Below are 25,515 nucleotides of genomic sequence, written 5' to 3' on the forward strand. Positions count from 1 at the left end.
TGAAGTCATCCAACCATCTCATCATCTGCCCTCTTCTCTTTTCCTTAGTGTGCTGCCTAGATGTGTAACTTGTAATATGCTACTGCAATTAAGTGCATGGGACACTGTTTCATGACATAAAACCATGACCCAAAGATTCAAATGCTTCTTTTACGAAGTAAACAGTAAGCAGCTCTTAAGTTGCTAGTATTAAGTTCACAGCTGGTACTAAGATCACAGATTTTCCCAATTTTAATTTTTCTACTGGATAATAATAAACAAAACCCCTACAAATTGTTTCTCCAGTAGAAAGTAAGACAGATTAAGAGTAAAAAGGGTATTTTGCCCCTGAGGCAAAAAGAAAGGAGGACAAAGAGGGAAAGGAAGCAAAGGAGGAGGATGGGACAGAGAAGACCAAGGGAAAGGAGAAGCAAGTCTATAATCCTTGCTCCAAACAATGGAACCAGCTTTTAAAATCATGTTGAAATGCACGGCATTCTAAGCAGTGGTTTCAGTAAAGACAAATACATAAGGCACAGGAGTTTAAGACTTGAAAGACAAACAGTTAACAAATGAAGCAACCCTTCACTTTTGATTACTAAAATAGTATTCTAAAAATAGTCATGAGCACATGCAGTCAGCTGACAGAACTGTTTCAAAATGTGTCAGAATACATCTAAGACGAAAGTACTCAAAACAAGATACCAGTTCCAAAAGCATGCCATATTAAAGGGTTCTTTAAGAAAATTTTCTAAAATAAAATGTTTATAAAAAGTCATACTTCTATCCCTTGGTTATGAACACTTGCTATTCTACTGTATTATTTATAAATAGAATCTTTAGTGGAAAGTACGTTTTTAAATGTTCTCAGTGACCCCTCATCTTAGAAATTCAGGGGACAGAGACTACCTGTGAGGAACAAAAAGTACTGTTATCTGGCTCTCCAAATAGTATCTCTAATATTGCTGCATAAGAACCAAGACCATTAGATTCCTCTGGTATTAAAAATCAAGGCAAATGTGATGAAGAAAAGCCCAAGAACCAAAGAATTAAAAAATCTTTCAAAGTTAATTGTTATATAACTTTAAACAGTGTGACCTGAATGGAAATACGCTAACAGGTTCTCCTTTCCAGAGAAGTAAAATATGATAATAACAGTAAAAAAGATTACAAGAAATGAGACACAATGAATAAAAAACTATAGTCCTGAAAAACTGTTTTAAGTATAATTTTCTATCTTGTTTTTTAAACAGAAGACACATTAAGCTTCAAATTTTGTCCTACGGTGCAGCCTCTCACCGAGAAAGAGCCCCCTCAAAAGTAGTTCCCAGTATTCTTCCTAATTCCTTAAAACTGGAACAATAATCACCAGGTTTAAAAAGAGGCTGCATCAACAGAGCTGCACTTCACAACGTGCGCTCCTTTTAGTGGAAGCATACAGCCCGGTATGTAAGTACTTCAAGCCACTGGGCCAATATAGCTCATCTTCCTGGAGCATCAACTTTAGTCAAGAGATACACAGGGAAGAAATTTTTACTTATGAAAACATGACTTAATAAGCTTAATGAAGATATGAATGTTTAAGATAAAATGTAAAAATTCTGAGAAATTCCTCATACCATACCTCTTAGGAAACCTCTTTGGGGAAAGGGTGGGAGGTATTAAGTGGACAGTCTGAGACGCACAGGAACAGGCAGAATATTGGTTTGAAAACTGAAAGACCTGCATCTTACAGAATGAAAAACAGAAAAAAAGAAAGTGCTGGACTAGTGATAAGAAAGCAGGAAGGGCTGATTAATGAGGCAGGAAACTTTAACTTGCATGGAAGCAAGAGAAGAGAAAACAAATTCGTAAGATTTTAACCACATGCACGGAGCATTCTGGAAATGTAAGAGATATTTTTGATTATCACAATTAGTAGGGAGGACTCACTGAAACTTTAGTGATTAAAAGCCAGGTATACCAGATATCCAGCAATTCACGGAACAGCCAAACTCAACAAAAAATTATTATTGCAAGACTTTCAAATATCTCAATACATGGTCATATAGATTAAAACTTTTTGAACATAAAAGATAACTGTTTTAACGTTAACTATTTTTCCCAGTTTATTAATAGACATCGAATCTCTAGGAATACAACTAACATATAAACTGAAGGAAGGCTGTATTTTGTTTTGCTGAAAATTTTACCTAAGGTTATTCATGATTTCTAAAGAAAAAATTACAGCATAATGGCAATTCTGCTGCCACATCTGATTTGCCAAAACCAAGTCCTTGAGCATATACAGATTTGCATATAAATATGTAACTAATATTGATGATTGTTTTAGAACCAAGTATCATTGGCAGTTAGTGATACACAAAAAATGAGGATGTTACAGAACTTCATTAATAGTTTTGTTATTGAAATGCTTCATGTTTTCTTGGACTGTCATCCTTTTTGGGTAGGGCACAAAAGGCTATTCATGCTGTAAAAATTATACACTGACATTATTTACACTGGCAAAAGTCAACTGCACAAATTTTATATGGCTTCATATACTAACGTGTCTTTTCCTAATTAATTCTCTGTCTCTATTTCTTTCACATGTAATAATGTTCAAAAATAATGTTGGAAATACTAGTAACTATCCCACATAATTACATCAAGAATTACTGTGACACTATGTTATAAATAGGGGCTTCGCTGGGGGTTCAGACTGTGAAGAATGTGCCTGCAATGCGAGAGACCACAGTTTGATCCCTGGATTGAGAAGATCCCCTGGAGAAGGGAATGACTACCCACTCTGGTATTCCTGCCTGGAGAATTCCGTGAACAGAGGAGCCTGGTGGGCTACAGTCTATGGGGTCACAAAGAGTCGACATGACTGAGCAACTAACACTCTCACATTTTCCCTATGTTATAAATAAGGTCAGCTCACCTGCCAGAGTATCTTACTTCCTTTTTTCCCAGTCAGTAGTCTGAAGTTAAAAGTTATTTCTCTCTCTCTTATCAGATGTATGATCTGTTATTCTGTATCCTAGTACTAAATTTTATTTTAATGTCCACTAAAAATACTGCTCTTACGTTTTCTTGTACTTCTGATACAGACTGTGTTTTAACCTTTTTTACTTATAAATTCAAACTTACTCATTATAAATAGATGTAAAATCTGAATACCATACTGTTTTACAGTGTAATAGCGCATGCACGTTTGAAATACAGATTGCTTCAAATAAACTTTGTTGTTGTTCAGTTATTAAGTTGTGTCTGACTCTTTGCAACCCATGGACGTAGCAAATTGGCTCCTCTGTCCTCCACTATCTCCCAGAGTTTGCTCCAATTCATGTCCATTGAGTCAGTGATGTTATTTAACCATCTTATTCTCTGCCACCCTCTTCTTTTGCTTTCAATCTTTCCCACCATCAGGGTCTTTTCCAATGAGTCGGCTCTTTGCATCAGGTAGCCAAAGTATTGGAGCTTCAGCTTCAGCATCAGACTTTCCAAAGAATATTCAGGACTGATTTCCTTTAGGATTGACTGGTTTGATCTTTGCTGCTCAAGGGATTCTCCAGAGTCTTCTCCAGCACTACAATTCAAAAGCACCAATTTTTGACACTCAGCCTTCTTTATGGTCCAACTCTCACATCTGTACATAACTACTGGAAAAATCACAGCTTTGACTAGATGGACCTTTATTGGCAAAGTAATGTCTCTGCTTCTTAACACACTGTTTAGGTTTGTCATAGCTTTCTTTCCCAGGAGCATGTGTCTTTTAATTTCACGGCTGCAGTCACCATCCATAGCGATTTTGGAGTCCAAGGAAATAAAGTCTGTCATTGCTTCCACTTTTTCCCCTTCTATTTGCCATGAAGTGATGGGACAAGATGACTGATCTTCATTTTTCGAATGTTGAGATTCAAGCCAGCATTTTCACTCTACTCTTTCCCCTTGATCAAGAGGCTCTTTAGCTCTTCACTTTCTGCCCTTAGAGTGGCATTATCTGCATATCTGAGGTTACTGGTATTTCTCCCAGCAATCATGATTCCAGCTTGTTCTTCATCCAGCCTAGCATTTGGTATGATGTATTCTGCATGTAAGTTAAATAAGCAGGGTGACAATAGACAGCCTTTTTGTACTCCTCTCTCAATTTTGAACCAGTCAGTTGTTTTATGTCCAGTTCTATCTGCTGTTTCTTGACCTGCATACAGGTTTCACAGGAAGCCGGTAAGGTGGTCTGGTATTTACATCTCTTTAAGAATTTTCCAGTTTGTTGTGATCCACACAAAGGCTTTAGCATAGTCAATGAAGCAGATGTTTTCTGGAACTCTCGCTTTTTTGATGATCCAACAGATGTTGACAATTGATCTCTAGTTCCTCTGCCTTTTCTAAATCCAGCTTATACATCTGGAAGTTCTTGGTTCACACACTGATAAAGCCTAACTTAAAGGATTTTGAGCATAACCCTGCTAGTATGTGAAATGACCCTAACTGTACAGTAGTTTGACAATTTTTTGGCACTGCCCTTCTTTGGAACGAAAAATGACCTTTTCCAGTCCTATGGAGACTGCCAAATTTTCCAAATTTGCTGATATAATGAGTGTAGCACCGATCATCTTTTAGGATTTTAAATGGCTCAGCTGGAATTCTATCACCTTCACTAGCTTTGTTCATAGTGATGCTTTCTAAGGCCCACTTGATTTTACACTCCAGGATGTTCGGCTCTACGTGACTGACCATACCATCATGGTTATTAGGGTCTCTGACCTTTTTTGTATAGTTCTTCTGTGTGTTCTTGCCACCTCTTCTTCATCTCTTCTGTTTCTGTTAGGTCCTTACCTTTTCTTTCCTTTACCATGCCCATCCTTGTATGAAATGTTCCCTTGATATCTCCAAGTTTCTTGAAGATATCTCTAGTCTTTCCCATTCTATTGTTTTACTTTATTTCCTTGCACTGTTCATTTAAGAAGGCCTTCTTATTTCTCCTTCCTTGTCTCTGGAACTCTGCATTCAATTGAGATATCTTTCCCTTTATTTCTTTTCCCCTTATTTCTTTTTTGGTTAAAACATAATTTATATTTATTTTTGAGTGTAGAAAGGTCATGTTACTTATGAATTTCACTTTGGAATAGTTATCTACAGAATACAACAGGAGTTTCTGAGTCTATTTGAGTCAAGAGTCATGGCTTTAAAGCAAAAGATTTTGGCAAAGACTCGAGGTCTCTTCAAAATACCAAGAACAGTTAGGGTGAAACTTTTAAGGAAAAGTTTCCATAACAGCAGGGATAATGTGAAGTTAAGGAAATAACTTGGTAATTAGTATCAAGATGAATGGGAAGAACTACAAACAATAACTAACACTAACAGTTATAAGCTCTAACAAAATTTCCAGGAAAACAGTGGCTGAAGAGGAAAGCCACAGGTAACCATGAATAACCATATAATACTTTAAAAAAAAAAAAAAAGTGGCTGCCTCTGGAAAGTTACACCTGTCAGGACAGGAGGTATGACACTTGGTTATAAAGAAGCAAGTAAAAGAACTACTGAAAAAGGAGAAATTACTGACGGAATTGCTTTCTCTCCCACATGATTTATCAAACACTTTCAGAGGTAGTAAAAAATTCAGCCAGGAAAGTTTCAGAAAGATAACTGATTTGAACACAGATTAAAGGTTTCTGAAATCTTTGAAATGGTGATTCTAATCACAAGTTCAATGGGCTCATATTTTAAGGTCTAGTCAATCCAGTCTGTGCCACGCTCCCTCCAGCAGAAATAAAACTCAAAAGTAATCCTTCATGTTAAATTTTGGGTTTTCATAATAAATATTAGTAAAAACACATTTGGACATTTTACCATATAGTTTTATGACAGGTTTTGCCATTTTTATCACTGAAATGGGTTTCTTTGTTTTAACACATGGAGTCTTCAGGAAATAAATGCCTTCTGACCATTATATTTGTGAGCACTGTCCAAAAAGAGTTAGGGCCTAAGTTCACAGTTACCTATATTTATTTACTCTTTTCATTAAATCATTTCACTATTTACCTATGACCTGAATATCTTTAGAGTCTGCCATTTGCCATCATTTTCCAAATAAATTCACTTAAGACTGCTGACTTAAGTGAAGCCTAATAATTAAATGAACTGACCTGGGTAGGCATGTAAACATGTCTAGGACTGAGAGGAAAAAGACAGAGTAAATGTTTAAAGATTTAATTTATAAAAGAGAGAAAGGAAAAATAATACAGGCATATAAAATGATGCTCTTCAGGAAATTAGTACATATATATATAACAAACTACTCTAGATAATAAAAGGAAATAGCTATTAAAAGTTGAAGAGAAGATTTCCTAAAAATAAACCTCAGTTACAAATTCAAGTCAAACATGCAAAGATTAAGAAATTAAAGGGGTAGATCACAACTGGACAAATTGTTAACAGGGAAAAATGACACTGTGCAGTCAAGTCTGAAATCACTATTATTCAAAAAAGGACAGATCATCACACTGTACTCTGTAAAGGTTCCAAATAAAACATAAAATGAGAGATCTGGAAGAGTCAGGATGTATGCACAAGAAGCCAAAAACACCCAGAGATTTATAATCTTGGAATGTCTAAACATTACTAGGAAATTGTATAAACCAAGGAGCATATTTGACCGTCCTCTAAGAAGAGTCATTCACTGAAACTGATGTTTCTTTAACTGTGTGTGTGCTCTGGGATGTGGGTCCCCCTGGAATAGGCAAAGCTCCCCTTTGTGAAGCATTCATTTTAGCTGAAGAATTAGAACACACATGGATCTACTATGAAGAATGCCAAATATGCATTACTTTTAGTGACAAAATACTAGATTTCAAACAAAAATCTCTTGTTTTCTTTGGCCAGTATGCTGATGAACTTTAGTTGTTAAGAGATACAGTGGTGGGAAATTCTTAACTGCAGTTTCAGATATAAGTTCAGTTCAGTTCAGTGGCTCAGTCATATCCAACTCTTTGCAATCCCATGGACTGCAGCACACCAGGCCTCCCTGTCTATCACCAACTCCTGGAGCTTATTCAAACTCAAGTCCATTGAGTCAGTGATGCCACCCAACCATTTCATTCTGTCATCCTCTTCTCGTCCCACCTCCAATCTGTCCCAGAATCAGGATCTTCTCCAATGAATCAGTTGCTCACATGAGGTGGCCAAAGTATTGGAGTTTCAGCTTTAGCATCAGTCCTTCCAATGAATATACAGGACTGATCTCCTTTAGGATGGAGTGGTTGGATCTCCTTGCAGTCCAAGGGACTCTCAAGAGTCTTCTCCAACACCACGGTTCAAAAGCATCAATTCTTTGGCACTCAGCTTTCTTTATAGTCCAATTCTCCAGCAGTCCATACATGACTACTGGAAAAACTACTGCTTTGACTAGACGGACCTTTGTTGGCAAAGTAATGTCTCTACTTTTTAATATGCTATCTAGGTTGGTCATAGCTTTTCTTCCAAGGAGTGTCTTTTAATTTCAAGAGGGCAATAAACTGTTTTAGGAGTCAAGTTACATAGAAATGAGCATATTAAACTGTATATTTGCTTGCTTATCTCAAGTAATCCAGTATTTCTCAACTAAGGTCAAGCCCCAAAAGTGCTCTCCCAAAAGTACTTTAAATGGAAATACTTACTTAGGAAACCAATTTAATCCCAGGTGTTCTGTCTTGGAATATAATATTCTTTCCACCATGTCATAAAGTGGTCGCCAAGGTAACTCCAAATCATCTCTTGAAAGAAGTTCCTTTTTCCTAATTAAAGAAAGAGTGTGCACATTACACACACTATACAGGGAAGGTAGTTGCTAAATGCTGCAGTCATCACAGTGGGTTTTGCTTTCTGCCATCCTCAGCCGTTCACTGGTAAAACACGTCAGTAGGAAGAACAACGCACAGGACTTTTGCTGCTGCTCAAACCTCAAAGGGCACCACATAAAAAGAGGCATTACACAGCCACTATGGAGAACAGTGTGGAGATTCCTTAAAAAATTGGAAATGAAACTGCCGTATGACCCAGCAATCTCACTGATGGGCATACACACCAAGGAAACCAGAACTGAAAGAGACACAGGTATCCCAAGGTTCACCACAGTACTGTTTACAATAGCTAGGACATGGAAGCAACCTAGATGTCCACTGGCAGACGAGTGGATAAGAAAGTTGTGGTACATAAACACAGTGGAATATTACTCAGCTATTAAAAAGAACGCCTTTTAATCAGTTCTAATGAGGTGGATGAAACTAGAGCCTATTACACAGATTGAAGTAAGTCAGGAACAAAAACACCAATACAGTATATTAATGCATATATAAGGAATTTGTAACAATGACCCTATATGTGAGACAGCAAAAGAGACACAGATATAAAGAACAGACTTTTGGACTCTGTGGCAGAAGGTGAGGGTGGGATGATTTGAGATAATAGCATTGAAATGTATAATATCGTATGTGAAATAGATCAGCAGTCCAACTTTGTTGCACGACACAAGGCACTCAAAGTTGGTGCACTGGGACAACCCTGAGGGGTGGGATGAGGAGGGAGGCGAGAGGGGGGTTCAGGATAGGGGACCTGAACCCTATAGGGACATGGACACCCATGGCTGATTCATGTCAATGTATGGCAAAAACCACTACAATGCTGTAATGTAATTAGCCTCAAATTAAATAAATTAATTAAAAAAAGAAAAAAGAGGCATTACAATTTGTGCCACCATTATTGTAGATGAGTTTCATACTTTCCCGTACTATCTATGAAGTACTCCCTGTTTCTGGAATTGTGCTGTGTGCCCAGGATAAGGAAAACCTGGGACTTGGTCTTACCAAAGAACACTTGGCTCTCCTCATTCCCTAAAATCTTAAAGAAAGAAACAAATCTTATTAGAAATTACAACAAATGGACTTACTTTAATAAGTTGATCAAGAGACGGGCAAATCCCTGCATCATGCTGATTTCCAGTTTTGGAATTGATACCAGCTCATACAATAACTTGATAAAAAGAACATGATCTTCTTTGCTAAATTTTCTCCCATAAAGTCGAATATATCTGCAAGAGAAAAATTGATACAGACTTTAAAAATAGATATGGTGACATATTTTTGTTCATTGAGGCATTAGTCACATGCCCAAGGTGCAGAAGTAATGTAAATGTCCATCAACAGATAGATACATGTGTGTGTGTACACAGGCACATATATATGTGTGCAGGAATATTATTCAGCCTTTAAGAAGAAGGCCATCATACGCTAAAACATAGATGGACCTTGAGGACATTACGCTAAGTGAAATAAGACATCAAAAAAAGTCAAATACTGGATGATTATCACTTAGATGTAATATCTAAAGTAATCAAATTCACAGAAACAGAATGATGGTTGCCAGGGGCTGGGAAGGTAGAGATAGGGAGATAACAGGGTTTCAGTCATACAAGATGAAAAAGTCCTAGAGATCTGTGGCATAACAATGTACACACACTTAACAATACCACACAGTACACTTAAAAATTGTTAAGAGGGTAAATTTAAGAGCTTGCCACAATTAAAAACATGTATTGCTACACTTTAATTTCAAATGTCTTTGATGTTATTTTGTATCCACTCATCATTGTTCAGGTAAGATCTACTCTGGATTTTAATTGAGAGATTACCAAATAAGTATTTTATTGACAAGAAACCTCTAATGATAACTGAATTCTCATCAACCTTTAATGACCTGCAATCCCATTCCTGGGCATGTATGCAGAGAAAAACATGATCTGAAAGGATACATGCAGTCCCATGTTCATTGCAGCACTGTTTACAGGAGCCAAGACATGGCAGCAAGTTAAATGTTCATCAACAGAGGAATGGGTAAAGATGTGGCACGTATACACAGTGGAGTATTACTCAGCCATCAAAAAGGACGAAGCACCGCTACTGCAGGAACACGGTGGACCTAGAGAGTGCCATACTGAGGGAAGTGAGTCAAACAGAGGAGAAATTGTGTATGACATCTCTTATATGTGGGATTTAAAAAAAAAAACTGATACAAATGAACTTACTTACAAATAGAAAGAGACTCACAGACCAAAAAATGAACTTATGGTTGCGGGGAGGGGTAGGGATAGTCAGGGCCTTTGGGAAGGTCATGAACACACTGCTATATTCAAAATGCATAATCAAAGGACCTGCTGTATAAGCACGTGGAACTGTGCTCAATGTTATCTGCCAGCCTGGATGGGAGTGGAGTTTGGGGGAGAATGGGATGGCTGAGTCCCTCTGCTGTTCACCTGAAACAGCCACAACACTGTTGATTGGCTATACCCCAATACAAAATAAAGAGTTTACAGTTTGGGGAAAAAAATTCTAATGACCAATTATAACACTGCTGCTTTATTGTCGTATGGTCTTATGCCACAATAACCTGAAAAGAATCCCTCTGGACCTTTCCCTTATTAAACAATGCTCATTCAAGATAACAACCTATTTACGGACTTACTGAAACTAATTTAAAACACCATATCAAAACACAATAAAACAGAAGAAAAGAGTATAGACATAAAAGTTTACTGTTTTAACCACAAAATCTTTGATGCAGGCTTACTAAGAATCTGAAACAATACAGCAAATTATCTAATTTGTACTATTTGTTTCTAGACTCATAACTATAATAAAATTAAATTGCTACAAAAAGTATAGTTTTTAATCTCAAAATTGTATGTTTTCATTCTTTTTTATTAACTTTAGAGACTCAATGTAATCAAAGGTGTCAACTATAAGCAAAATGAAGGAAAAAGTGTCCCAAAAAGCAAGAATGACCATGGCATAGTTAAGGATTAACTACTTAGAAACCAAACTTAAACTTAGAACTTTTACTGGATGCCTAAAATCATAAATTCCTTTTAGGAAGACTGTTCTACAGACAAATACACAAATCACAGAAAAGAGCATTAATATTCCTTATGATCTTTAGCACTTTCCCATTAACTATGATCAAAGTAAACTCACGTTTAACTTCTAAAATGAGAATAACTGTTTTTCTTTTTCTAGAAAATCCTCAAAACTCTTGGTTCAGTAAAAGCACTATTTTCTCAGGCTGCTGCATATTTATTCAGCTCTTGTCTGTCCATCCAAGGTATAATCCCATGATTTCACCTTACTACTAGACAACTAACCAGTATAGGGTGAGCAGCAATGAGACCAGAGATGTTGTTTTACCTTTCAGTGAATGTTTCTTAAGCACTTACGCCAGGGAAAGTAACTGGGCTAATGAAGACAATACACAAAGACCTTAAGCCCAGGGCTGCCAGACGTACTTCAAACTGCTGAAAAAGCATGGTACAAACTCCTGAAGTCTCCCTCAATTTCACTCTAAATTGAGGAGTAAAAGCTGCTGCTGCTGCTGCTAAGTCACTTCAGTCGTGTCCGACTCTGTGCGACCCCATAGATGGCAGCCCACCAGGCTCCCCCGTCCCTGGGATTCTCCAGGCAAGAACACTGGAGTGGGTTGCCATTTCCTTCTCCAATGCATGAAAGTGAAAAGTGAAAGTGAAGTCGCTCAGCCGTCTCCGACTCTTCGAGACCCCCATGGACTGCAGCCTACCAGGCTCCTCTGCCCATGGGATTTTCCAGGCAAGAGTATTGGAGTGGGGTGCCATTGCCTTCTCTGAGAGTAAAAGCTAGAATCATTTAAATGCTACTTTCAAATGAAAACAAACCATAAGAAACAGCATTTATCTTAAAGATAAAACAGAATTTTCCAAAGAAACATCTTGTTCCCAGTGGCTACCTCAGGCCTTGTCAGGCTCCAAGTGCCCCTGTGGTTAGGCACTTACTCTCCCCCGTGGCTAAGATATTTCTGTGGAAAAACTGGAGAAACACTGCTCTAAGCCATTGAAATAATTTACCTACAAGCACATCGCTTTTGCTGTAGTGTATAAATTGTGTAAAAATGAAGGACATGAAATTCATAAACTCCAAAATTCAATACTATGAAGAGACCAACAGGGGAATCCTTAGAGGAGCTAGGACTGCTAACAAAACCAAAAACTTTAGGGGGATTACTCAGAAACTTATTTCCCCTGTTAACAGCAAATAGTTCTTCCCAACCAGAAAGTAATTCCTGTCTCAGCATTTCTCAAAACACAGCCCAAGAATGCTACTTCTGAAAAGCTCAGAAGTACTAAAAGAAGAAAGTTAACTGGTCTTCATTAAAATCAGGAACTTCTATTCACACATGAAAAGTAAAAGATATTTGGAACACATATCTATCTGATAAAGCACTCACTCAAACTGCATCAGAACTCGTACAAGTCAATAAGAAATAGCACAAACAAATTTTCTTAAAAAATGGGCAAAAGACTCAGGTAGGCACTTCTGGAAAGCCAACATCCAGATGACTGATGAGCATATGAAAAGGCACTCAACATCATCACTCATCAGTAAAGGCAAGTTAAAACTACAATAGGGTACCACTTCACACCACCATACTGGCTGAAATTAAAAAGCTCACAATACCCAGTTTTGGTGAGAATAGGGCAAAACCAGTTTTTACAGCCACTTTGGAAAAAGCTGACATCACCTCATAAATGTTCACTAGACATAAGACTGCTTAAAACGCACATTACTGGGCTCTATCTTAAACCTGTATGTGTTACTCACTCAGTTGTGTCCGACTCTTTGCAACCCCATGGACTGTACCTGCCAGGCTCCTCTGTCCGTGGGATTCCCCAGGCAAGAACACTGGAGGGAGTTGCCATTCCCTTTCTCCAGAGAATCCTCCCAATCCAGGGATAGAACCCAAGTCTCCTGCATTGCAGGCAGATTTTTTACCATCTGAGCAACCAGGGAAGCCCCAAAAACTAGTGCATCAAAAATACTGGGAGTGGTAAATGCAATAAAGTTGCTTCTTTTTTCATTCTTGAAAAAGGAAATTTTAAAAAATATTCAGAGTGGAAACTGAGAGTCTTCACTTAAAACTACTCTAGTTGTTCTTTCTTTGTATTTATTCAAAAATTCTACTTTAGATTGTATTTAGAGACAGTCCATTCCCTTTTCCCAATTAATTTGCACATTAAATTTTAGGACTAAAAATTTCTATTAAAATACTTCAAAACCTTAATAACAAGTCATGGCTGAATTTTCAAATAGGATATTTTCTTAAACTATCCAGAATATATAGATGACAAGTCATTAGGTTCCATCCTCCCACAGGAGGAAAAACCATAAAATACAGAAGCACTTTTCAACTGCTTCCTCCTCACAACCTTATAGTGTTATTAGTAAAACGCTTTACTTTTTAATAGCAAGTAAAGACAGTGGCATACCAGGAACAGTCACTATATAATCAAATGTACAATGCTGTCACGGCTTTTTTCTACTATACATCCTAAAGATAAGTCTACTATATATTTCTAGAAAATTTAAGTAAAGTATAAAATTATACAGTACTATTGATATGGACTAAGAATTAGAGCTTAACTAGAGGCTAAAAATAATTGGTTTTCAATACAGGCTTTGTCATTCATCAATTATTTTTCTTCAAGGCAATCATTTGGTTTCTAAGGTTCTAAATATATCCACAAATAAAAGTAAAATTAACATCATTTCAAAGCAATATTAAGACTGTGTTATTATAAAACATATAAGACATTTGGCAAAGAAATTAGATCTTAAGTAAGTGCTTTACATTGGGTAGTCCTACTTACAAGACAAAAAATGAAACTTGAAATTTTAAAAGCCAGAATTTAAATACTGTCATTGAAAGTACTTAAAAGCATTTGTGGATGATTAAAAAAAAAAAAAATCACATCCAGCAATACGCCCTAAATAAAAATTCAGAATATCAAAGTCAAAATACCAAAAATCTTTTCAATGCACACTTGCAATAAAAAATATTTCCTGAAAAAAACCCTTAAAGTCTGATAAAGGAATGATTTGTTAAATTGTGGTTTATGCCTTTAGACTACAGTGCAATCATTTAAAATAGTTTTCAAAGAATTTTATGGACATCAAATGTAATATCATATAAAACATCATGATACAAAACATTCACAACATGTAACTAAACAAAAGGAAACACTCATGCATTAGGATTAAAAAATAAAGCAAACACTATAAAATATTACTTCTTGATGGTCAAACTGACTCATATTCTTCTGTATACCTCTGTTTAAGCAAACTGTTTTAAAGGAAACAGGCATTATCTATTACAATTAAAATTAACATGTAAAAATATTTCATATCAACTTCTGTTGTACAATGCTTATAACTAGGTAATTAATATTTCTGCATTTCTACTATTATCTTAATTTAAAAACCCTTTATCAAAGACTACTCGAGTCCCATTTAAAACAGCACAGGAGAGATTCCTTGGAGGTCCACTGGTTAGGATTCAGCGCTTTCACTGCTGTGGTCCAAGTTCAGTTCCTGGTGGGGGAAGTAAGATTTCACAAGCAGCACAATGGCCAAAGCAATTTTTTAAATAAATAAGAGCACAGGAGTCAAGTTGTTCTCACCAGGCAAAAATGAGATCATAAATCACAATAATTAACTGTGAAAGATGTTTAAATTAAGTTCATAAAGAATAAAAGGTATCACCATTTTGCCTCTATAACAGATGCAGGATGGCCACTAATATCACAAAAAGAGAACATTGGAGGTTACTCATCTCCTGATACAATTATACAATACCGACTATTATACAGTCCTGAAACAGAAAATTAAACTTCATGTGCTGAAGAACAGCAACAAAATCAATTACTGTGTGTCTTTACCACTTTAATCTGACTTCCACTAAAGCATAAGTGGAAATAGAATTATATAATTAATAAAACTGACTTTAAAAGACACAAATAAAAATTATAAGCTTACAGAAACTATGCCTTTTTTTGATCTTTCTGTGGAATACCTATAAACACTGGTTGTAAAATAAACTACAAACAAAACCTTACTTAATTCTAACGTGGATATTACACTGGCCTGAGTCTGATTATAATAATATGTAAATTAGAAAATATTAACCAAGTGTAACAAAAAGAAACCAAATCATTTAAAAGCATGCATATGAGTCAATTAAATAATCACTTTCAGACTTAAGGTAGACTCCTCCATGAGGTACTTCCTTTAAAATCATATTCAGTCAATAATGACTCTTCTTACTGTTATCAATCAGCATTATTCTGAATTTAGATTAAAGAGTAAACTAGAAACAAAAATAACGATAATTGCTTCAGGAAAGGCAGAATAGTACGACGTCAGTGCTATAATTATACCTAAAACATCTGAAAGTGTTAGTCGCTCAGTCGTGTCCAACTCTCTGGGACTCCACGGACTATAGCCTGCCGGGCTCCTCTGTCCATGGAATTCTCCAGGCAAGAATACAGGAGTGGGTTGCCATTCCCTTTCTCCAGGGATCTTCCCAATCCAGGGATCAAACCTGCATCTCCTGCATGGCAAGGGGATTCTTTATCATTTAAGCCACCAGGGAGCCCTGAAACAATCAACTAAAAAACCACTTCTGGACTACAGAAGAAAATCTGCAGAACAGCTTTTTTAAAAGTCAGCAGGCTTCCTGTATGGCTCCCAAATAAAAAAGAACAATAGTTGAAGAAATACTGCTCCATTCATAATACCAACAAATGATTAATTAGAAATACCTCTAAAGAAAAGTGCAAGAGTTAATTTTAACACAATAAAAACTATACTAAAATGTAAAACATCTGAATAAAAAGTGAGGCATAACAGGGAATTCTACTCAATACTCTATAATGGCCTATATGGGAAAAGAATCTAAAAAAGAGTGAATATATGTACAACTTACTTTGCTGCACAACTGAAACTAACCCAACAGCGTAAATAGACTCTACTTCAATAAAAAATTTTTAAGAGACACCCACTAATGCAAAAAAAAAAAAAATTGTAGACAACAGGAATTTTTTAAAATGTGTTTTAATACCTGACAGCTAGGGCTAAACAACAAGTATTTTATAGCCAGGAAAACTAAGATGACCAATGAAATCCTTAACCAACTCCAAAATTAACTTATTTCACACAGTAACTTCAACTCCTCCCTCTACCAAAAAAATAAATATACATACTATCTCTACACTATATCAGCTCCAGTCTTTCTCTTCTGTTCCTAAGTGCAAGTCACTCAGTCATGTCCAACTCTTTGCAACCCCATGGACTCTTTGCAGACTGCCAGATTCCTCTGTCCATGGCATTCACCAGGCCATAATACTGAAGCTGTTCCCTTCTCCAGGGGATCTTCCCAACCCAGGGATCAAACCCAGGTCTCCTGCATTGAAGGCGGGTTCTTTACCATCTGAGCCACCAGGGAATCCCTGTTCCTAAGGTGCCATGAAATAGAAAAAACTTAAAAAGGTAAAATTATCAGATAAATCTAGAGGATGGAGAATTACTTTGACTTCATTCCATGACTAAGTCCTGAAATACATTACGTTAAAAATGTAGATATAGCTTCTCACTGCTAGAAACAGTAAACGAACAGATAAAATGAAAGGTTTTCTCATAAACCCACCTCTCCTCTTTTCACTCAATTATGTATTTATTCAAGCCAGTCCAGGTTCGATGCATGACACTGGATGCTTGGGGCTGGTGCACTGAGACGACCCACGTGTATACCTGTGGTGGATTCATGTTGATGTATGGCAAAACCAATACAATACTGTAAAGTAATTAACCTTCAATTAAAATAAATAAATTTATATTTAAAAAAAATTTTAAAAGCATTTCTAGAACAAATAACATGTACAGTAACCCAAATTGTTCCTTTAGGTCAAGAACTCAAAATCAGATGTAAGGAGACATTTACCAGAAAACTAAGTAATATACTGAAGGAGGGGCATAAATGCAGTTTATCATTAGAATTTTGTGATTTTTTTTTTAACCAAAAGTTTCATTATAAATAAGGCATTATTGAACCAAATCTTGAAAGATTAGAGAGCTGTCATGACTCTGAATAGGGAACTAAAGTTCAGTATAATCTGAGCAGTTGGGGAAAGAAGTGGCGAGAGGCACAAAAGACAGCGCTAGGTAAAGGAACACAGAAAAGCAACTTTCTGTGACAAGAAGACACAGTTGGTGAGGTGGGAGGGAGGCTCGAGAGGGAGGGGATAAATATATATTTGTGGTTGATTCATATCGTTGTACAAGAGAAAACAATACAGCAGTGTAAAGCGATTAAAAATTTAAAAAAAAGACACAGACAAAAGAACATTACTTGTTCTAGTTCCCCTTCAAAAAAGTCAAACTGAGGATCAAGAAAAGGAATAGATTATCACAAACCACCAAATAAGGATGTTAATTCCAAGTGACTGCTGCTTGGGACAAAGGCAACAAAGGTGCTGTCTACAGTGGAGGATGTCTTACGTTTCCATGTTAAGTTGCTTTGCAACTCCCAACATTATAATCAACTCTGGATAGAGAGAATAGTTATGTTTTCAACACAATAGCCAAGCAAGCATCAACAAAATGGTTTTACAAGTTTGCTAAGAATTCAAACTGCTCTATGTCAGTCCCATGGGCAAGTCATTTAATCTTCAGTGCATGTGTATGAAACTTGGGTTTCTTCACAAGGCTATGGGGATAGATAATTGATTAATGGGCTTGAAAGACATTCTTTGATTTAACTATGCTAGAATGGGGCTCCAGGTACCAGCTGTTTTCTTGTAAGTTTCCCAGATGTCTCACTATGTTTGAGAAATACTGCACCAATGACAACCCACTCCAGTACTCTTGCCTGGAAAATCCCATGGACGGAGGAGCCTGGTAGGCTGCAGTCCATGGGGTCGCTAAGAGTCGACACGACTGAGTGACTTCACTTTCACTTTTCACTTTCATGCATTGGAGAAGGAAATGGCAACCCACTCCAGTGTTCTTGACTGGAGACTCCCAAGAATGGCAGAGCCTGGTGGGCTGTCATCTTGGTGTCGCAGAGTTGGACATGACTAAAGCGACTTAGCAGCAGCAGCAGCAGCACCGAAGCAGACTGATGGGAGCATAATTTATGTTTTTTAAAATCTACTTAAATCATTAACAATATAACATTAATACAATGTTTCAATTTATATTTCTTGTGAGGCTAAACATATCTTAAGATAAATTGCCTTTAAAAAATATAAAAAATTAATACCTTAAAAAAGGGGGGGGCAACCCAGAGAATAAACAATGAATTAAGTTATAGATTATAAGACAATGTTCCTTCAACATCTATACTGAACCATGCTGGAAATCTGTGGATGGGACAACAAACCTATACATTTTCTTTCCTTTATTTTTTTTAACCAACTATAAGTTGCATCCTTGAGAACAGAGAGGAAAATATTACTGGGGAGGGGGGGAATTATTATTTTATCAGGAAAGCAATACATACTTATTTAAATGATTCAAATAGTACAGCAAGCTTACAAATTTGAAAACTGTTGCCTATGACTGTTAATAGCCTAGATAATATCCTTCCAGACTTTATTTATATACAAATGTACATATGTATATACTTTTCAAAAACACAAATGTAATGATAATATAGATATTGTTTACTACTACTTTTTTTTTTTTTACTTAACGGACGTTCAAACCACTGTTCAATGCCTATAAAATGTGGTGGCAGAGGTCTCTGCATCACTAATATTTAACCAGAGATGAAACAAGGTGAACACTGAGAACCTTTTTTGCAACTGACTGAGCATACAAGTATACCTTGAGAAATATGACGACTTAAGTACTGTAGCTCCTCCAGGGCTAGTTCTATTTTTAAAACAAAAAACCAAAAAACCTTCAAACTGACAATAAATATCTGACCAAGTTAAACAAACTGGTTTAAAACACACCGAGAGTAGGTTTCCAAAAACCTGAAAGCCAGGTCTGTCATCTTCATCAAGTGTAGCGTAATACCTCTGATGGAAGGCACTAAAGGAACAAAGAGACCCGAGGCTTACTCTCCTCTTTACCCCCACCTACTACAGGATGCGTAACACTGGAGTTTCAGCATATTATCTGTCAGAGTTATGTCCTCTACAACTTACTAAAATTGACACAACAAACTCTAGTAAAGTCATTCACTATTAACATCTAATGATGCCTCTACTTTTCTCCCAGTTGCTTCTCTCTTGACGCACAGATAAGCGGTATTCATTTCTCAAAATGTTTTACTATCATTTAAGAGCCAGACATGGCAACAGGCAATGGAAACATAAATAAGTAACAAATGGCCCTACAGCATGCAGCCTAGAGAGAGGGACAGACAACTGACTAATTCAATACGATGGTCTGAGTACAGACTAACATGTGTGCTCAATCTGCTCCACCTCTGTTCCCACACATTAAACATCTTTCTCCAAATTCTTCCTTACCTAATCAAATCCTATCTCAAGGCTCAGCTGCAGTTTTCCCAGGTGACACAGCCCAGGCAGCTTTCCTTACTCTGGACATATGGTTAAGAGCAAAAGCCTTGTGGTCAGCAAGCAAACTGCCTGTTACATAATAACCTAAGATTCATTTCTTCAAAGGTAAAACTGAGATAATAAATGTCAGTCAGTGAAATTGCTCAGTTGTGTTCGACTCTGCAATCCCATGGACTATAGCCCTCTCCATCCATGGAATGTTCCAGGCAAGAGTACTGGAGTGGGTTGCCATTTCCGTCTCCAGGGGATCTTCCCAAACGGGGATCGAACCCAGGTCTCCCGCACTGCAGGCAAACGCTTTACCGTTTGAGCTACCAGGGAAGCTGAGATAATAAATGTACCTACAGTTAATTGTGAAAATCAAATGAAATAACAAATATAAAGCCTTTAGCATACTGCTGGCACATACTGAGCCCTCAACAGATGGTAGGTAGTATCTATACCACTCATTTAACAATCTGTGGGGCTTTCCTGTGGCTCAGTTGGTAAAGAATCTGCCTGCAATGCAGGAGGGAAAGTGAAAGTGAAAGTCACTCGGTCGTGTCCAACTCTGCAACCCCATGGACTGTCTATGGAATTCTCCACGCCAGAATACTGGAGTGGGTAGCCTTTCCCTTCTCCAGGGGATCTTCTCAACCCAGAGATTAAACCCAGGGCTCCCACATTGCAGGCGGACTCTTTACCAATTGAGCTATCAGGGAAGCAATGCAGGAGACCTGGGTTTAATTCCTAGGTCAGGAAGATCCCCTGATAAGGGAATGGCTACCACTCCAGTGGTAACGGGGAATGCTCCCTTGTAAAATCCCTTGGGTTACTGATATTTGGGGGGCTTCCTTGGTGCCTCAGAGGTAAAGAATCTGCCTGCAATGTGGGAGACCTGGGTTCAATCCTTGGGTCAGGAAAATTCCCTGGAGGAGGACATGGCAAGCCACTCCAGTATTCTTGCCTGGAGAATCCCATGGACAGAGAAGACTGGCAGGCTACAGTCCATAGCGTCACATAAAGTTGGACGCGACTGAGTGTGTATGCATGCACTGATATTTTTAAACTGTTGAGACTTTTTATTTTCATCCTTTGTATCTTGATAGCTCAATAAGTAGGTGTGGATTATATATCTAAAGTACTAAAAGAAACTTGAAAAATGAGTAGCTTTCTAAATTTTTTGGCCACAATCCACAGTAATAAATACAGAATGTAGTATACACAAAAACATATGTATAATTGAAACAATGGTCATGATCATTCACCTTTATTACTTCTAAATTCACTCTAATAATTTAAGTCTAGTTCAACAAATCAAACCAAATCACACCCAATGTGGTTGAGAGCTGAACTCACAGCTCTTTGGTCATAACCCCAAATTTGGGTTAAAACACTTAAAAATGAAACTTTGGATGAAATATTATGAGAATTCCACACACAAACAAAAAAACAAAACATAGTGAAAAGGTCTTAGGATATCTGTCTGTTAAACTTTGAGTTTATTTTAAAAATCACACTTCTAAAATCATTCCTAAGTTGTTAAATCACAACTTTTCTCCTGCTATACACCAAATAGGGACCTCTGTTTTGCATATGTTGACAGAACTTTGAGAATATTTTATTAACTAGGATCTCTGGAACTAACCTATCTTCCCTTAGAACACAAGCTATGCCAACTAAACTCTTCAGGAATGTGTCCAAAATACAAGCACTCAAAAAAAAAATACAAGCACTCATGAACATTCATAAAATTTCTTGCTATAAAAACTTCCTTCATCCCTGGCTTAAAAAAAGGAAGATGTCATACAGAGAACTAGTGGTTACCAGTGGGGAAAGGTAAGAGGGAGGGGCAATATAGGAGAAGAGAATTAAGAAGTACAAACTGTTATGTATAAAATAAGCTACAAGGACATACTTTACAATACAAGGACTATAACCAATATTTTACAGTTAACTATAAATGGATTCCTTTGTGGCTAAGCTGGTAAAGAATCCACCTGCAATGCGGGAGACCTGGGTTCGATCCCTGGATTGGGAAGATCCCTTGGAAAAGGGCAAGGCTATCCACTCCAGTATTCTGACCTAGAGAATTCCATGGACTGTATAGTCCAAGGGGTCACGAAGGGTTGGACACGACTGAGTGACTTTCACTTCATAAATGTAGTACAGTCTTTAAACATTGTGAATCATCTTGTATACCTGTAAGATATATCGAAAATCAACTAACTTCAACTAAAAAAATTAAGTAGAAAGGAAAAAAGAGAATTGTCAGAAAATGAAATGAAACACCCACACTTAACAACCCAAAGATTACTAACATATTCTATTTAAGCTGCCTACCATTATAAGATTATAAAGCATTTTTAATAATTCTTAAACAATTTCCTACTTGAACTAAAATACTATTTTCACATCCATTTCACAGCTGCAATGGTGTTAAGTTTTTTTCTTAGAAAGGGAAAAGGCCTTTATTACATTTTCTTAACTCTAAAATTTAGGATCTAGGTATTATTCTTATTTTTAAAGCCAAATTAGCATAAAAAGGTAATGACCACTACCAAAATTTTATGGTTCATCTACCAAAAAATTGTAGTAACAATACTCTAAATTTTTAAACACTAAATATTTAACAATAATGATGATAGCTTTATTTTTAAATGAGGATTTCAAACTCCCTGATGCAACCGATACAATCTGCTCTCTTCTCTAAATAACTGTCAAAATCCATTCCCTTTACCCTCCCTCTCTCTTTAGGTTACACCATTCTCTTCCTCAACCAAGATGCTCCTTCCCTCTACTTCTTTGGTTAAATATACACTTTCTTTTGAACCCAATATTAAAATAGATCTCACCCCAAATTCATTTTTCTCCATTTTGACTGTCAAAGTAATAATTCATTAGAAACTGCAGAATGTTTTAGGTGACAACGAAACAGTTAATTCTAACATTACTGAGTACCTATGAATGTATATATGCTATCCGATATGCCGGGAGTGCAATGCTGCTGCTGCTGCTGCTAAGTCGATTTAGTCGTGTCCAACTCTGTGCGACCCCATAGACGGCAGCCCACCAGGCTCCCCCGTCCCTGGGATTCTCTAGGCAAGAACACTGGAGTGGGCTGCCATTTCCTTCTCCAATGCATGAAAGTGAAAAGTGAAAGTGAAGTCGCTCAGTTGTGTCTGACTCCTAGCGATCCCATGGACTGCAGCCCACCAGGCTCCTCCGTCCATGGGATTTTCCAGGCAAGAGTACTGGAGTGGGGTGCCATTGGGGATACAATGAAGGAGAGGTAAATATCAAAGACTCTGACCCCAAAAAAGCTCACAGTAGAGGGAAGGTAGGTACACAAAGAACATAAAAGCAGGAATAAGGAATCACAAGAGAGTACACTAAAAGGGAAGAAATGCCTAGGCCGAATATGGAAGTAGCCAACTTCAGGGTTCCAGATGGGAATATTTATAGTGTGTGCTGCTTTTAACACTCCAGTGGCCAGTCTCAATGAATGCAGAGGGTTTTGGTTGTTGTTTGCTAGATGCTGCTCTCGTTACCATGTTCTCAGCTTGCTTTTCACGCGGTACACATGAAATTTAGGTCTAAATTTTCCACATAGGTTGGAGGGAAACACAGATTTGAATTTTATATTTAAAATTGGGGAGGGAGGTTCACTAGAAATGAGTAGCATTTAACAGCAAAAAGAGAATCTCTAGGTTCTACAATGAGAACAGGTTTAGAAGTTGTGCACTTATTCACTAGTAATTGCCCCTTAAAAAACATTAGGAATTTGCCTCTTTCACTTCAATTAAGAACATTTACTTCAAGACAATTTCATTTAATAAACACTTCATCAAGAGCACTTGAAAAAATTGTTTTTAAGTAATAAATTCAGATCTCAAAAGAAAACAAATGGTACTGTTTTACTAATTTTTTTCTAACTGCCTTTTTCAGTGTCTCAAAGAAGGGCATGAAAAACATACTTGTCAAGAGTGTGAATTTTTAAGTAATGCACTTAGCATTCATATTTTCTTCACCCTCCAATTTTTTGATGGAGTTATACCTTGCTTGCTTTGTTCTAAATGAACAAAAATGTGCACTAAGAGAAAAAGAACACTCTGGAACTTCCCTGGAGGGCAAAATTCTTTCACTGATATAACCCCATTGTCAAGAACAGTGCCCATCCCATACAAGGCACTCACACAATAATCTGCTCAGACTCCTGCCTCTACTACTTTGCATCAGGCTGTGTATTAATGTATGAACCTCACAGTACAGCCAAAAGCAAAAGAAAAGATAGTTCAAGGCAGACTTTGTTACCCCAGGATTGATTCTCTGTCTTCAAAGTTGAGGGGGAAAGAAAGATACTACAATATGAAAACATTCACGAATAAACTATTTCTTTTCTCTCTGTCTATGAGGTCTGTTTACAGTAAACCTTAAACAAAACCATGCAAATGAAATGGAAACTAAAGAGTAAAACCACAAATTCTGCAAAAAAGTCAAATCAACTTCATGAGGCTGATCAACATAAATTGTTACTTTTTTTTAAAGTTTGATAATGACATGGGTATTGATTTTTTGTTTCATTCCTTCTCCCTTAAAGATATATATACCAGAAATATTTATGAATGAAGAATATGCTTAAAAAAAAAAAAAAAAAGGTTTAAGGTTGTGGTGATAAAAGGAACATGACTGGCCCTGAGTTGATAACTGCTGAACATGGGTGATGAGTACACCCAGGTTCATTATATTATTCTTTCCTCTCTTGTATATGTTTGGCATTTTTCCATAATAAAAAATACTTGAAAAAAGTTCTATTCACATCAGAATCTGTCAATGACAAAGGAGCCAAAAATATACAATGGAGAAATGGCAATCTCTTTAACAAGTGGTGCTGGGAAAACTGGTCAACCACTTGTAAAAGAATGAAACTAGAACAATTTCTAACACCATACACAAAAATAATCTCAAAATGGATTAAAGATCTAAATGTAAGACTAGAAACTATAAAACTCCTAGAGAAAAATATAGGCAAAACACTCTCTGACATAAATCATAGCAAGATCTTCTATGACCCTCTATGGAAATAAAAGCAAAAATAAACAAATGGGACCTAATTAAACTTAAAAGCTTTTGCAAAATGAAGGAAACTATAAGCAAGGTGAAAAGACGACCTTCAGAGTGGGAGAAAATAACAGCAATCGAAGCAACTGACAAAGAATTAATCTCAAAAATATACAAGCAGCTCATGCAGCTCAATACCAGAAAAATAAACAACCCAATCAGAAAATGAGCCAAAGAACTAAACAGACATTTCTCCAAAGAAGGGTAACAAAAACTTGAAAAGATGCTCAACATCACTCATTATTAGAGAAATGCAAATCAAAACCACAATAAGGTACCATCTCATCCTGGCCAGAATGGCTGCTATCAAAAAGTTTGCAAACAATAAATGCTGGAGAGGGTGTGGAGAAAAAGGAACCCTCTTACACTGTTGGTGGGAATGCAAATTAGTACAGCCACTATGGGAACAGTGTGGAGATTCCTTAAAAAACTGGAAACAGAACTGCCATATGACCCAGCAATCCCACTGCTGGGCATACACACCGAGGAAGCCAAAACTGAAACAAGTACTCCAATGTTCATCGCAGCACTGTTTACAATAGCTAGGACATGGAAGCAACCTAGATGTCCACTGGCAGACGAGTGGATAAGAAAGTTGTGGTACATATACACAGTGGAATATTACTCAGCTACTAAAAAGAACACATTTGAATCAGTTCTAATGAGGTGGATGAAACTGGAGCCTATTATACAGAGTGAAGTAAGTCAGAAAGAAAAACACCAATACAGTATATTAATGCATATAATATGGAATTTAGAAAGACGGTAACAACGACTCTATATGCAAGACAGCAAAAGAGACACAGATATAAAGAACAAACTTTTGGACTCTGTGGGAGAAGGCAAGGGTGGGACGATTTGAGAGAACAGCATTGAAACTTGTATATTACCATATGTGAAATAGATCAGCAGTCCAAGTTCGATGCATGAAACAGGGCACTCAAAGTCAGTGCACTGGGACAACCCAGAGGGTTGGGAGGGATGGAGGACACATGTACACCCGTGGCTGATTCATGTCAATGTATTATAAA

The 25,515-nt window shown here is 37.0% G+C and overlaps 1 protein-coding gene across 1 annotated transcript in view; it reads right to left on the reverse strand.

Moving 5' to 3' along the window:
• Nucleotides 1-25,515, reverse strand: part of PSME4 (proteasome activator subunit 4) — a 96,317-nt gene that overhangs the window by 66,247 nt on the left and 4,555 nt on the right. Inside the window, exons 2-3 of the mRNA XM_052647439.1 lie at nucleotides 8,888-9,028; nucleotides 7,620-7,736 (exon numbers count right to left, since the gene is read on the reverse strand). Of these exons, the coding sequence (XP_052503399.1) occupies nucleotides 7,620-7,736; nucleotides 8,888-9,028 (258 nt within the window). The remainder of the gene's footprint in view (nucleotides 1-7,619; nucleotides 7,737-8,887; nucleotides 9,029-25,515) is intronic.

The sequence above is a fragment of the Budorcas taxicolor genome, chromosome 11, assembly GCF_023091745.1.
Source record: "Budorcas taxicolor isolate Tak-1 chromosome 11, Takin1.1, whole genome shotgun sequence".
NCBI lineage: Eukaryota > Metazoa > Chordata > Mammalia > Artiodactyla > Bovidae > Budorcas > Budorcas taxicolor.